The sequence below is a fragment of the Centroberyx affinis genome, unplaced genomic scaffold, assembly GCF_046629955.1.
Source record: "Centroberyx affinis isolate AG114_WGS23_722 - 3 ecotype Tasmania unplaced genomic scaffold, CSIRO-AGI_Caff_v1 ptg006247l_1, whole genome shotgun sequence".
Lineage (NCBI taxonomy): Eukaryota > Metazoa > Chordata > Actinopteri > Beryciformes > Berycidae > Centroberyx > Centroberyx affinis.
The window spans coordinates 413,282-428,541 of record NW_027283179.1 but is presented as its reverse complement, the minus strand read 5'-3'; the positions used below and the strand labels follow the sequence as shown (position 1 = coordinate 428,541).

At 39.7% G+C, this 15,260-nt stretch overlaps 1 protein-coding gene across 7 annotated transcripts in view; it reads right to left on the bottom strand.

Annotated features, from left to right (window-relative positions):
- Positions 1 to 305: 305 nt before the first annotated feature.
- klc1a (kinesin light chain 1a) overlaps positions 306 to 15,260 on the bottom strand; it is a 57,986-nt gene continuing 43,031 nt past the window's right edge. For 4 of the 7 annotated variants that reach the window (XM_071512369.1, XM_071512366.1, XM_071512368.1 and 1 more), the window contains 3 exons: positions 12,876 to 13,006; positions 9,051 to 9,117; positions 306 to 5,713 (listed from right to left, as the gene is read on the bottom strand). In XM_071512369.1, coding sequence (XP_071368470.1) covers positions 5,648 to 5,713; positions 9,051 to 9,117; positions 12,876 to 13,006 — 264 coding nt within the window. In that variant the 3' untranslated portion in view covers positions 306 to 5,647. Of the gene's footprint in view, positions 5,714 to 7,782; positions 7,841 to 9,050; positions 9,118 to 12,875; positions 13,007 to 15,260 lie in introns of all 7 variants that reach the window. The other 3 variants (XM_071512371.1, XM_071512372.1, XM_071512370.1) reach the window with 2 other exon arrangements.

Sequence of the window (15,260 nt, the reverse complement as noted above, 5' to 3'; positions counted from 1 at the left end):
TCAAGCAACTTAAATTGTGGCTCCAAGTCCAAGTCATGTGACTCGAGTCCCCACCTCTGACATCAGCTGAATATTTACCGGTGAGAAAAAAAAAAAAAACCCCAAATCAAACGGAGAGCAAATCGCTGCCCGGTCTCTCCGTCTCGTCACAGTGAGTCTTGGTTTCTGTCCTGTCGGCTCGCGCTGCAGCTTGTCGCTCTCTAACTGCACCGTGACGTCACAAGTCTGCCGCAAGTCTTTCAAAATATACAGTGGACCGTTCTGCTCATATTTAACAAGGAGGAAGGGGGGGGGGGGGGGGGCGCAGAGTTTGAATAATTGTTCCACGGCACACATGAAATAAAAAAATAAAAATAAAAAAAACAGAGCACACGTGCAACTTGAGATTCAAATTAGGGATGGACATTTTCACACACATTAAATTTCTTCATTGTGCTCGTAAAACTTTTAGGTTCAGGGGTCTGTCGCTGTGCAGGTGTGGAGCGGCGGGCTAGGTGAGGAGGCTTGTACACCGTGATCCCAGAATCCCCTGTGTTTTACTGTTAAAAACACGTTTACCCCTTTACAGTGCTTTTTTTAATGCAATGTAATGGTTTTAACCCATTCGCTGTTTTCGATTCATTGTTTTAATCAATGCATTGTTATGTAAAGCGCTTTGAGTTACATTCTGTGTATGAATGGTGCTGCATAAATAAATAAACTTAAACGTAACTAGGCTGATAAACACCAAGGAGGAGAGTGGGGTCTGTTTTCAGGGGTGAAACTGTACTAAACTAGAAGAAGAAGAAGAAGAAGAAGAAGAAGAAGAAGAAGAAGTTGTAGTAGTAGTAATGTTAAAGCACATAGCACAAAATGACCATGATATATCTGCAGGGGGTTGATGGGGTTGCTGATCAATACCAATGACTTAATGATTACTGAGATTTCTTCTTCTTCTTCTTCTCTCTGTCTAACTTGTACTCTGTTTTGGAACAAAAATTCCCCAACTACTGGAGTTTCAACATTTACCTCAAGCCAAAATCTTAAAAGACAAAGTAGTTTTATTATTCCAGTATTCAGCATGGTTATATTTTACCGTCTGCTGGATCTCTGCTCTCATTAGCTAGCTTACTGCTCTGTATTGTGAAAAATGTGACTTTATTGTTTATGTCAGTTACAGGCCACCGTAGCTCAAGGCTGCCACAGACTTGTATGGGAGGAGATTAGTGTTGTCAGTGTTGTTGCAATTCCTGCTGGTCATCGATAAAGTTCAGATGACTTAATGCCCCTTTAAGATGTACAGATGTAAAACATGTTGAACCCTCCACACTGCCGCTACACACACCAACACCACACACACACACACACACACACACACACACACACACACACACACACAGGGAGACAAAAACGACACTTTGACAAACAAACTAAAGGACGGTTTAACAGGAAACACACAACTCCGCTCCAGGGAGCAACGTCTACTCAAACATTTCACTCTTGTCTGTGCTTCATCTATAAATTTACATTCACTTCATCATCATCGCCACTCAAAAATAGTATTTGTATTAAAAACAGGTTGTTCTCAGTTTCCAGACAACTTCCCTCCTGTGATAACCAGCATCAGGCTGCCATTAAAGTGGATTTCTATATATTTACTTCTAGATGCCCGCAGCTTGTTCTTGCTAATGTAAAGGCAGCGATACACAGGGCAACATTTTGGGCAACTTTGACCGAACTTTGGGCAACAGTGTCTAAAAGAATTAATGTAGAATTATTCACATACCAAGGGGAATATAGCATAGTCACAAGAACTTTGTACATCTTCTTTTAACATATTCATTTAACAACAAAGTCTTAATTGCCTTTTTAACATTACATAAAATTGCTTTATTCATTCATAACATGCAGGAAATTTGGCTTCTTGTGAATATAAAGTTTTCTAAAAGTATCAAATTATTTTCCATTTTATCTTATAAAAGATATTATGAATGTATTACATCAAAGAAGTCCACCTCTACATTAATTCCACGGTTTTTCTCCTTAAGAAATTCAAAATTCAATCTGAAACAAAGCACTTTGTTGCCTGTTGCTTGTCTACATTGCCCAAAAAAACTGCCTGGTTCATCACTTCCATTAGAGTTAATTTATGTGCCTCATTACAGTAAGACAAAAGGAAAAAAAAAAAGCACAAAGCAGGTTGACTAACAGACTGATCAACAGTCAACAAGGAGCTTTCAACACACTCAGCTTCGACCTACAATGACAAACACAGTGAACAGAGCTGAGTCATCACTAAAGAGGCAGATTAAGAGTTTCATTCCAAAGTGAAATATCCACCGAATAAAAATGTGACACCAACTCTGACTACGGAAAATATAAGTCTTGTATTTAGGGGATGTAATCATTTGATAACAGGTAACTTTCTTTTTGTTGTGACTGGATATATGGCGTTTTGGAATGAAACCCTTCATATATATACAGGGAATTCTCTGGTTAGGTCCAGACACTTGTTAACTTTTATCAAATTTACAATTCACAATTCTAAATGAAAGGTGTGAAGGGTCTTTTCCAATAAAGAGTAACGTCAAACAAAAGCTTATTGCACTCCCCTGCCAAACAGGACGGTTAAGGGTTCAGAACAGCTGCTACTGCAAAACTAACTCGCTAAGAAATAAATGCAGTAGATAAATGCATTAGTCACAACATCTGTTTAGAGAAGGTCAATATAAAAAAAAAAAATCAAGATAAGAGTAAATTCGTTTAGCTTCTCCATTATTTCCAGTGCAAATCCCTCATGGCTGGTTGTTCGTTACCAAAGCAGATTCAATTCAGTGGCTTTTGCAGTTTTATCAACATGGTCTCTGGGTTCATCTGTTCTCTACTCTGAGTGAACGGAGCAAAGATAAATTTAGTGTAAAGATGTTTTTGGGGAAATTGAACCTGCCTAAAGAGGGAGGAGGGTAATCCCTGGTCCGACACTTTTAATTAAAAAAAAAATATAAAGGTCCTCTGCCTCGTGTGTGATCCTCAACACAAAGCCGACACCATGATCTACTCAACCGGCATCGACACACACACACACACACACACACACATCAGGTCAGCGGTGCCCTTGAGCAAGGCACTCAGCCCCCAGCTGAACCAGTGGAGCTGCTCAGCGGCCGGTCATCAGAGGAAGACTGGTTGTGAAGACTGGGAAGCTCCAACTGTGAGTGAAGCACGATGTCGCTTAAATAGGCAGTAATAAGTAAGACTTTAACTGCCCCATCGCACAATTACCTGCAGGGGTCGATCGGGTTATTGATCAATACCAATGACTCAATGATTACTTCACCAGCTGCTGAGATTTCTGGCTTTCAAAACTCACTTTCCAGCCCAAACTTCCGGTTCTGGAGCAAAAACTCAAAGCAGTTTTATGATCCCAGTATTTAGTATAAGCTCTTCACTAGATGTTTCTCTTGGGTTTACTGCTCTCTGTTTTGAATGTGACTTTGTCGTTTGTGTCAATTACAGGCCACCATAGCTCAAGGGGACGGGATGGGGGGGGGGGGGGGGGGGGTGACGCAGTTCCAGAGGATTATGTAGGAAAAGTTATACCTATGCTGCAATTCCCTCTGACCACTGATAGAGATCAATAAAGCTCATAAATTGGGCTATTATTTACTTTATGGCCCTTTAAAAAGAGCATAAATAACGGTTAAAAAAGCTCCGATAGGCTTCTTTCTGGCAGGTTTTCTAAAATTAGAAAATTAACCGAGGCTAAAGGCTTTGGATGACAATTACTGCATTGCTTGTGTTTAAGTCAAATTGTCCTCAGGCTGTTTAAAGAAGATCTTTTATTCTTTATTATGTGATCAGTGAATAAATTCCAGTTATTTATAAAGCGCTTTGGACTGACTGAGTTCAAAGTGAATCGACCAACACTGGTACGCAGTGGCATATTATATTTGTTCCATTACATCTGAATATCTATATAAGGAACACTCCAAATGTATGATTAACATAGCAGTGTATTATTTTGGTAACAGCATATATCAACAATCTATAATATATTTGCAACCTAAAACTCTTCTGAAAATGGTCAGATATTATTCTTGTACATTAATATATTTTTTTAAAATAATTCAGAATTTGCATTATATTTATTGGTGATTAAAAGCATGTCGACTTTACTCGCTTGGTAAAGTGTAGTCTTGTCATTCAATACACAACAAAATACCTGGTAGCAACTGGTAAACAATGTTGTAACATTTCTCCTACCATTATTGGAAATGGCAATTGTTTTGTAAGAGTTTGGTGTGACATGAGCCTGGCAGTCAGTGTGTAAAACTTAGTGACGTCCTGAGAAAGTATCAGTTGACCTTCATGTGCCAAAGCCATGATCCTGCCTCAGTACTTCAGCAGTAGACTGTTTAACCGCATCTTTAACCTTCAGGGAAACAGCACTACCAGTTTCAAGGCTTATTATACCAAGACATGAAAGACACCGTTCAGAGCAGCGCAAGGAAAGAAAAAAAAAACACAACAACCAAAAAAACATAATTTACAAAACCCCAAATGTAAACATAGAACTTCATACATCAAAAGCTAGCTCTTCCATTAGAACACAGGACAGAAGATTTTGGACGTAAAGGAAGTGAGAGGGTAATTTAAAACTGTCGCACACCCGCTCAGCGGACTGGAGTTCAGTTACGCAAACATTTCTTGGAGGCAGAAATAATCTCATTGGCTGAGTTAAACTTCAGTGGGCGGAGCCAGTCTATGGGCGGAGCCAAAGAACCAAGTTAGCAAACTGGAAAACTTGACTGGCTAAGAAAATATAAATAAAAATATATAAATGGCAATTATTCCTCTTTTTTCATTCATTCATGATCATGGCATCATGAAGTTTGAAGGTCAGTAGCTAGCTAACTAGCTTACCTAGATAGCTATAGGCTAGTATGGCTAGTTTGAACATGGAAGGTCAGCTAGCTAACTAGCTAACCTAGATAACGTAGTATGACTAGAGTATATTTTTTCAGTTAGTAGCAGAGCGCTAGGCTTCATAGTATTAGCTTCCTCCTCTCTTACCTCTTGTCTTTTTCACTGAGCTTCGCTTAACTTACTTAGCCAGAAAAACTAGTTCTTTGGCTCCGCCCACTGAGGTTTAACTCAACCAATCAGATTAGCTCTGCCTCCCAGAAAAGTTTGTAGAAGAAAAACTCCAGTCTGCACCTGCTTCATTCAAGTGATAGCATCGTGTAAAAGAAACTGATCAAACTCGTTTACGTCACATGGGCGCTCGACCACAACAGCACACACACACATACAGTACACGCACATACAATTAGACACAGATATACACTCAAATCCAAAACATACAGCAGGCTACCGTATGTTCATATTCCAAGCTCTCGTGTTCCACAATATATATTGATAAAAAAAAAACAACACAAAAGTGAGGAGGTGAGAGGACACAACGAAAAAACACCACGATAAATCCCCCTCCAAGAGAACCAGCACAGAAGATGCCTTTAAAAAGTGCAATGAAATAGTGAAAACCTGTACAGTGAGCACTTGGTGTGATGTGGAGTCGGTAAGGCAACATGATGCGGGTGAGGAAGCGTTCACAAACAGCTATGTACAGAGCGGAGGGAGCTTCCCTCGTCCTCCGGGTCAGAAACCTTCAACGCGCCAGGTCAGTGTGGCTGGCACTCAGGTCACGACTTTTCCTCAGACGATTATTTCGTTCCTGGAGAAGATGCAGGGAGAGGAAATGGGATTAGGGAAAAGGTAAAAAAAAAGGTGGAAAAAACACCATTAGAGGTTCAGAGAAAAAAATTCTACAAGGAGTGGAACCCCTTTCTAGCATTGTTGGATAATCCCACCACTAAAATCTGAGTACCCCCCCACCCCTCCCTTTATCTTTTTTATTATTATTATTACTTTTATTGTTTAATTATTTTTAATAATAGCTGATTTGTGTATATAATATATAATATTTATTCCAGCATTTATTCCAGCATCTTTGCACTCTGCACCATTGCACTACTGTCCCAGTGTTGTTTACATTTGTGTATATATATACATATATATATATACTTTCTATACTTTTTTTTTATATATATATATGCATATTTGTACATAGTAGTTAGATGTTTAGGTTTACCTCTGTCCATTTTGTTGTCTTTGTTTTTAGCTGTATAGTCAAATTCTGGAGTCAAATTCCTTGTATGTGTACATACTTGGCCAATAAAGCTGATTCCGATTTTTAATGTATACTCTGAAGTGTACAGTATTTGTTGCTAGTATATTTATTATTAATACTTATTCATGTATCAACCTTTGCTAATATTATCATTATGTTTAAATTGTGTTCCTTTATGTGTATCCTTTAAAATATTTCTTATGTCTGTTTTTTTTTTTATATACAGTTCCAATCTTAAAAGCACTTTACTTTTGCTCAGCTCTGTGTGTATGTTTGGGTGGGTGTATGTGTGTGGGTTTGTTGTGTCGGGTTGATATAAGACAGAAAATACATTCCCTGTGGACTCTTGTTGTTCCATTTATAACTGATTGTTTAATAAAAAAAGACCATTGAAAGAAAAAGGTGGAAAACAACAAATCGGCCGATGGGGAGGGAGGGAAACCACTTGTAATGCAGAAAGTGAGAAAATGAATTCAAGCTTTATTCAACATTGCATAAAAAAAAAATTGCGTAGGAAAGCTGTGGAACATTTCTCACTGGCTCATGCCCACTTGGCAATGTGTTTCCAGTCAGTAAACTCTTCCTCAGGCAGCTTTTGTGTTTATGCTTGAATACATTTTCTCCCTTTCTGCATAACAAGAGCTCACAGGATTCATAACAAAACTTGTCTGAGCTTCATCAGAGAGAGCGATTTACTTTCACCAGATGACAGAGGTGGGGACTCGAGTCACACTTTTATTAGCTTGAGACTTGACTTGATGCATGAAGAGAAGACTTGACTTGACTTGGGTTCTGGGGATTACTGAGTTGATTAGTTAAAACAGTGGAGGACATCGTGTTAGTCTGTGAGTCACACTGATGTTATTTCTCATGTGTCATTAGTGACGAGTTGGACATGGCCGCCTGGAAAGGCAAATACTCTGGTTTGCAGTACGAACCGAAAGAACCTCATGGAGAGAGAGAGAGAGAGAGGGATAGAGAGAGAGAGAAAGAAATGGATAAAGAACTGAATGGAGGAGAAAAGATACTGAAGGAAAGAAAGAAAGACAGAAAGAAAGAAAGGGATAAAGAACTGAATGGAGGAGAGAAAATATTGAAAGAAAGACAGAAAGAAAGAAAGAAATGGATACAGAACTGAATGGAGGGGAGAAGATATTGAAGGAAAGAAAGAAAGAAAGAATGAAAGAAAGAAAGAAATGGATAAAGAACTGAATGGAGGGGAGAAGATATTGAAAGAAAGAAAGAATGAAAGAAAGAAAGAAAGAAAGAAAGAAAGAAAGAAAGAAAGAAAGAAAGAAAGAAAGAAAGAAAGAAAGAAAGAAAGAATGAATGAATGAATGAATGAATGAATGAATGAATGAATGAATGAATGAATGAATGAATGAATGAATGAATGAAAGAAAGAAAGAAAGAAAGAAAGAAAGAAAGAAATGGATAAAGTACTGAATGGAGGAGAGAGGATATTGAAAGAAAGAAAGAAAGAAAGAAAGAAAGAAAGAAAGAGAGAAATGAATAAAGAACTGAATGGAGGGGAGAAGATATTGACTCAGATAGTGTAGGTCAGACCAGGGTCAAATAGTATTTGCAAAAACTTCTTGATGGTTTGTTTTAACCTGCTTGGTGCACCAGGTGGGTGGGGCTTCCACATCGGGGCGATTCTCATAGAGTTTGCTAAGACACAGAAAAGTGTATTCGAGTTTTGCTTTCATCGCTAACTGCTACAACACAACAGTGATCCAACCTATATCCACTTCATAAAGCTTCTCCACTGTCTGCTCTAAACAGCCGGTGTCTGGGGAAAATCCTCTGCCGCACAGGAAGTGATGCGTTTTATGTTTCCTGGTTTGCTTGGAATAAACTGAAGAAGAAGAACTGGGTAGTTAGCATGAGCAGCGATAGCCACCATGGCTGAACAGACGAAGAAAAGAGAAACTCAAACTGCATCAAGAGAAAATCCAAGCTCCGCCCACACAGTTTGATTGACAGGTGATCTGTGGGAATGAGGATTACCACTTAAAATATTCTACTGTTGATGTTCACATACTTTCCTTCGATTGTCTCAACTTTCTGGTCTTCTAAGCATTATTCTATCCAAATTCTATCCAAATTTTCTCTGTTTGTCTGATAATCTTATCCAACATCTTATCTTATATAGATACTCTATATACGGTTATTATTCTATATTGTTAGATATAAATTTGATTCTCAATGTAATCCAGGAGATATTTAGTGATATGAAGTGTTGTAATTTACATTTTTGGTGAACCCACTTTCCCTCAACCTGCCTCGTCTACTTTTATTTCAGTTAGTTATTTCCTACGTTTCCCAGAATGCCTTTTGACATCCTCCAGAGAACAGGTGTGAACTTGTTGCTCACAATCAAAGGTGGGCGTATGGTTATGCAAAATATAGCAAGCTCAGCAACTAGTTTGCGAACATGGAGGCGTCTATGATCATGGCCACGCCCCCTTAATTAAAACTAAACCTGTCTCTCTGCTGCAGTGCATTCTGGTCTCTCTCCTGAAACATTTTCTCATATCAAACTCATATTGTAGCTGCTGGAAACATCCCGACGTGATTTTTTTTTGTTTTTGTTTTGTTCTTTTTAAAGATTATTTTTGGGGCATTTGAGCCTTTATTTGATAGTTCCTCACTGATAGATGGCAGTGTGTGTCTCAGCAGGATTTTCCCTTTAATCGAAACACACCGGCTATCACAGCAGGGATTCGACCTCGACCGAAAACGGGACGGTCCCCCCAGCCGCCTGCCCACCCTGGCACCACCACAAGGCTAAAAACCAAAAACCATAATAAAGAGCGGTTGCTGACACCATGTGACCCCGGCCTGGAGGAGGTGTGGGCCGACGCTCGGGCTTCCTTACTTGGTAGTGTTCCCCCGCTGCCTTGTCCGCCACGTTAAGAACCCCCAGAGAGCTGGCTCGCTTCATGCTGCACCCAGAACAGTGACATGCAGGGAGATGTCAGTGGGGGAGGGGGGGGGGGGGTGAGGTGGGGGTCAGAGGTCAGAGGTGAGGGGGTGGAGAGTCAGGGGTGAGGATGGTGTTTTTAGCTCGGTGGAGATGGAACGTGTGTTGGTTAATGACATTTATGATGATATTTACACACACAGGTTAGTTTCACTGCCACCAGATGAGTCAATGTTTAAAACGCCCGGTTCAGGTTAAATACAGAAAACCCACCGAAACCAGACAGGGTGGAACCTGTCGGGTCGAGTGGCAGCAAAGTATTTACAAGCACAACACACACGTCCTGTTCGTCTGTGTCTCTGTCAACTTTTATCATCTTCCCTATAAGATTTAGAAAAGTTCTCAGTAGGGATGGGACGATATGTTTATCTCACGATACAATTTCAATACGCGATAAAGATAAATGACAACAAAGTCTGAATTTATTTCTGAGACACAAATCTTTCTAGCGATGGCATTGGCTGCTAGAATGTAAACAACAATTTCAAAATTAGAGTTGAAAGAAAGCAGCACACCAACAATAAAAAAAAAAGAATATAACGAAGAACACGTCACCTCATTTTCACCAACTTATTTTTTGGCCGTGACTCGTTACGCGTTTCGGTATTACACCTTCATCACAGCATGATGGATGGATGCTCTGCAGTCACGGCCAAAAAATAAATTGGTGAAAATGAGGTGACGTCTTCTTCGTTACATTCTTTTTTTTATTATTGGTGTGCTGCTTTCTTTCAACTCTAACTCTTATCAGTGAAGTCCAGCACCCAGCTACAAAGTAGCCTTTTGGAAGAAGCTCACCTGTTTCTATTTTGTAACAGTTTAAAAATGTCATTACAAGGTGACAATAATATAATTTGGATGGAGAGCTTATGAAACTGTGACGGTCAAGCGTCTCATTTGTGATTACTACAGCAGAATAACATGGAGCTTGAATATGAAGTTTTTATGAAGTCATTTTTCTGACCCACAATACGTATCGCCACATTTTTGTATATATCGTCCCATCCCTAGTCATTATACTTATTTGTATTAACTTGTAGAGTTTTCACTCAAATAAGATCATGCATTTACCCAGTATATTAACACCTGGAGCAGAAACCTGAGCTTAGCATGGCCACACTGCAAAAACATGTCCACACCAACAAGACATTTTACCCATTACTCTCTTAAAGGGGCAATAACTAAGACATTTACTGCCTCATAGCACAAAATGACCATAACTTATCAATTATGATCAAAACCAATGACTCAACACACAGGGGAGATAAAATCTACTGATGTTACAATTCCTACTGATCACTGATTAAGGCTTTTTTTTTTTTTAAATATCATTTTTAGAAATTAGATTTTAGTGATGATCTGGGATTTCCACCATTAAGACGATTTTGTTTTTGTCTTAAATTTCTTTTTTAAACCGCCTTCTTGTTTTACTTGTTTTCAAAGCCGTTTCTCTTGTTTCCAGAGGCTTGCTGCACCTGCCTGAGGAAAACATCACTTGAAAACAGATGAAATGACTTGTTAAGATGGACATCGCTGCAGTGCTTTACTTTAACTTGACTGACATCGGCCTCCTGAGTCAGAGAGTGATGATGATGATGACAGAGTGACATCATCAGCAACAGAGGAGAGCGGCACAGAGAGGAAAATGGAAAACGAGTGAGCACACAGATGAGGCATGCAAGTATACATTCACTTGGAAAGTTTATTCATAAATAAAAATTCAAACACAGCATAGAATTCGAAACAAAAACAGCCATGCAGACAAGTTGTTGTTTTTTTTTTTTAAAGTAAAATTCACAAAGAAATAGAAAATAATAAAATTCCAACGCTAATAAAATGAACTATATTTCAAAACCAATTGAAATAAATAGTCCAAAAGCCACAAAATGTAATAAATAGGTGTAACTATTAGTGGTTAAAACAAAAAATAAATGAGTTCCACAGGCTGTAAAGCATAAAGGCATTTCAAAAGCAGACATTAGTAGTCCGTGTCTCATCACAGACGCTCCTTCACACGCTGCCAGTGAGTGAAGTCATGAAGTAGTCGTGTTAGTTTTTTTTTCCCCACTGCAGCAGCACCGTTCTGCACCTGCACCCGTCCTGATACGGCATCAGCACCCTTTGGTTTCCTACTGCCATACTGAACAGGTTTGGTTTAGGGGAGGAAGCAAGCATGTAAACCAGAGCCAGAGCCAAAAATGTCTGGGTGCCTAATAGGCTTGGGCCGATATACAATTCCATCGAATATTGTGATATTTCGTGAATATCGCGATATGTCCTGTGATATCAAATATCGCCTCCAATCCTCCAATGCTTGAATAGTAAGATCAAATTTCTAGGCTGTTACTAATAATTATTATTTTTACAGCCTAGATGTAAATTGAAAAAAACAAAAAACAAAAAAAAAACACCCCTGCAATGACATTTTATATAAAGTATATTGCGATATTTTGGTGGGACAGTATCGCGATATTAAATTTTGGATATCGCCCAAGCCTAGTGCCTAATGCTTCCATCATACCCACAGACCTTACTAACACGGCGGCCATTTTGAACACTCTGGGTAGGAAACTATAACCGGGAGATTGTCATAAATCTTTGTGTTACTTCAACACTTAAATGAGGACTTCAGATGGACCAAACAGTTAGTGAATTATCCAGCAATCTCTGGAACAACAACCATAATGATGAGCTTGGATTCAGCAGGCAAGTTAGTCTTGAAGCTCAAGTCTCAAGTCATGTCCCGAGTCTAAATGTTGATTACCAAGTCAAGTCATTCTCATGTCATTAATGTCAAGTCTCAAGTCTAAATGTAGAACAGAACAGAATCTATGAATGAATTTAAATTCAGTCGTCTGCTGGAACAAATCTCATCACTTTCAATCCAAGTCGTTTACACAAACACAAGATCTTTTGTCGAGAGTTCAAAGTCATCAAGTCATCAAAGTACAAGTCAAAGTCAAGTCCCAAGTCAGCAGAACCCAAGTCAAGTCAAGCCTCAAGTCTTCTCTTCATGCATCAAGTCTTAAACGATTAAAGTTGTGACTCGAGTTTGATTCAAGTCCAAGTCATATGACTCGAGTCCCCACCTCTGCTAGTTAGTACGCTACTAGCTAGCTACCTTGGCTAGACTCTGGTAGCTAGTGATAAATAATGGACCAAATATATTAAGATGTGAACCAGATTCTGGAGATCCACTGTTTTCTAACACGTTTTTCATTGGGAAATCTGTGAAATGATAAATGATGTGTATTGTGATTCTTGGTGCAGCAGCAGCACAGAGCCGGGCTGAACTCGCTCTTCCAGGTCGAGTTTGCCCACCCCAAAGTGTTCAAAATGGCCGCCGTGTGCATGAGGTCGATACCAAAACCGAACCATGAGGCAAAACAATAGAAAAACCAAACTGTATTGTGCCAGTATGAGTACAGCAAGGTACATTAATCAGTGGGGAAAAAAAAAAAATAAAAAGACATGTATGTGCCAGTAACAGCTCCCTTGTTCATTTCATGTGCAAAACAGAGCTTCAGAGTTACACCACTTCCCCAGCAAAGTAGAGTGAATCCCTTTTTTTTGTTTTGTTTTTGGTTAGTACACCAGTCGTGGACAGGAGGGGTGGAGGGAAGGAGGAGGGGGGTGGGGGGGGGGCTGTACCTCTGGGCCTCCAGTGCATAATTTAAAAAGTCAGCTAGCGGGCGGGGGGGGCTGTCTGGGGATAGTTACCCGGGGTTTTTGGGCTCACTGTCCCGTGAAGAGCCGCCTTTCAGCTTGCGGACGAGTTTCTCGCTGCTGCGGCGGATCGAGGCTCGCAGTTTACTGAAGGAGCCGCTCCTCTTCAGAGAGCCGGAGCCGTCCTGATGGGAGACGTCACAGGGTTACACTCACACACACACACACACACTCCATTCAAATGACAACATACGCAGAGTGCATACACACACCCACACGCTCAAGAGTGTATATACACAAGGGTTAGACTGATTTATCGGGCTGCTATTGGCCTTTCAATTAAAATCTGGTATCGGTCAGTAAATGTTGACCAAAGCTGATATGATGGAGGGGAAGATCTGATTTTACTCCACAGTTTCAGGAGTGTCAGTCTGTAAAATCTGGAATGAAAATGGTCTCAACCCACCCAAATGTTTGGTTAGCATGTTTTAATGGAGAGTTTTAGTGTCACATGCTTTATATGTTGTTACAGAGGTTTTTCCACCCTGTAAAAAAAACGAATTCTGGGGGAAACATCAAATCTTTGTAATTGTAGGGAATGCTTTTGGCATAATAACGGTCACATTTGAATGTAGAGCACAAAATATTGGCACAAAATATAAAAACCTGTATCAGTCAAACCCTAATATACATACACAAACACAAACACACTCATAATGCATATAAAAATAAACAATCTCATGTGCGTACACGATGCAGGAATGCAGATTTACACCAGCAGATCCATTCAGTCGTCTGTGCATTGTACTTCTAGAATGAGCAGCTTTTACTGTGTTTGTGTATTAATCCAAATATAACCCCTACCTGGACTAGTCTCCTTCACACAAAGTGTTGTCACTGCATGATCTAATCTGTATGCAAACTGTATGTGCTTAGTGTGTGTGAAAGAGGCAACGTGTCTGCATTCAGACAGACGGACGGCCTCATGTGCTGAAATCCTCTGAACATCAGGGAGGCCTTCACTTGATTCATAAAGCACCAAGGCCTCAGATTAGACCCGTATTAAAGGTTGTGTGGCAAACTGCTTTCTGTAGCTAATTTGTTGTGGACTGAGTTTATCAGAGACAAAGAGCCTCTGGTCCAGTTTAGTCCAATCTTGAAGCCTTCATGCCTACATTCATGCCCCCAAAAAGAAGGGAGGAGACAACAAAATCAAAAAAGAAGTTTCGCCTTTTATATTTTTATTTGAATTTTAAGCAGAATTCCTTCTTTGCCGTTAAGTTTTCCAGTTAGCTAACTTTAGCACTCTGAAAATCAGACTCTTTGGCTCCGCCCAGTGAGGCTGCACTCAACCAATGAGATTATTTCTGCCTTCAATCTGTTCTTCCTTCAAGGATCTAGCAGTGGCATCGATGAGGAAAGAGGGAAGTGAGGTACGGCACACTGCCACAGTCGTAAGTGTCTGTATGGGTTGAGTCTCCGCTTGACAAAAACAACCTTAACCTTTTTGAACCATGATGTCTTATATGTAAAACATCTCGTATGTTCACCCTCATTCACGGCATTTTAATGACCCAATTTCCCCTCAGGGATCGATGAAGTTAATCTTATTTTCAAAGATAAATCCAAGACTTCTGGTATCATCAACCTAGTTTGTGAATATTTGGGCTACTTCTTTAAAGAAAGTGAATGGAAAGTGAATATTACTACTATCAAATAAATGTATTGTGTTTATTGCTTCAGGGAATACATACATGGAGCATTACAATTTTCTATTTCACACTTGGGAAGTATTAATCCCAATTAGTTTCCGTGAAAAGTCCTAGGTTAACGGGTTTGCATCGTTTGCATCTACTTTAGATTTTATCGCTTTAATTCCACCCGATCCTGCCATGTTTACATCATGTGAAGCATAGTACAGTCCAGTACAGTTGCCACACCCAGCCAATCCCAGTATTTAAATTCAATTAATGAATTCAGAAAAGAGAATACCATTGTGCCCCAATAATTAATCAATAAAAAATTCATGAAGCACATCGCTGATAGATACATTCAGTCAAAATTTAAGGAGAAGCTGTAAAGTACTTAAATATGACTATGGCCACTAAAAGGTTTTAAGATTTAGGGCCCACTCAGTTATGAACACACACACACACACACACACACACACAGAAAGAGAGGGAGCACACAAAGAGGCGACAGGCAAAGATTTAGGTGAGCAAAGAGTTAAGGTTTTATTAGAAGTTTAGAAAGACAAACTGTAAGATGCACAAACGGGACGGGAGACACGGAGGAGATTAGTAGCAGGAGCCAAGAACAGAGACGAGTAGACTATTTGAATTTCCAGCAAATGCAACAAAGGCTCATTGCTTCCTTCCATCCACCCTACCACCCCCACCCGCCCCTCCCCCCCCCCACCCTTCAAGCAAACTGACATCT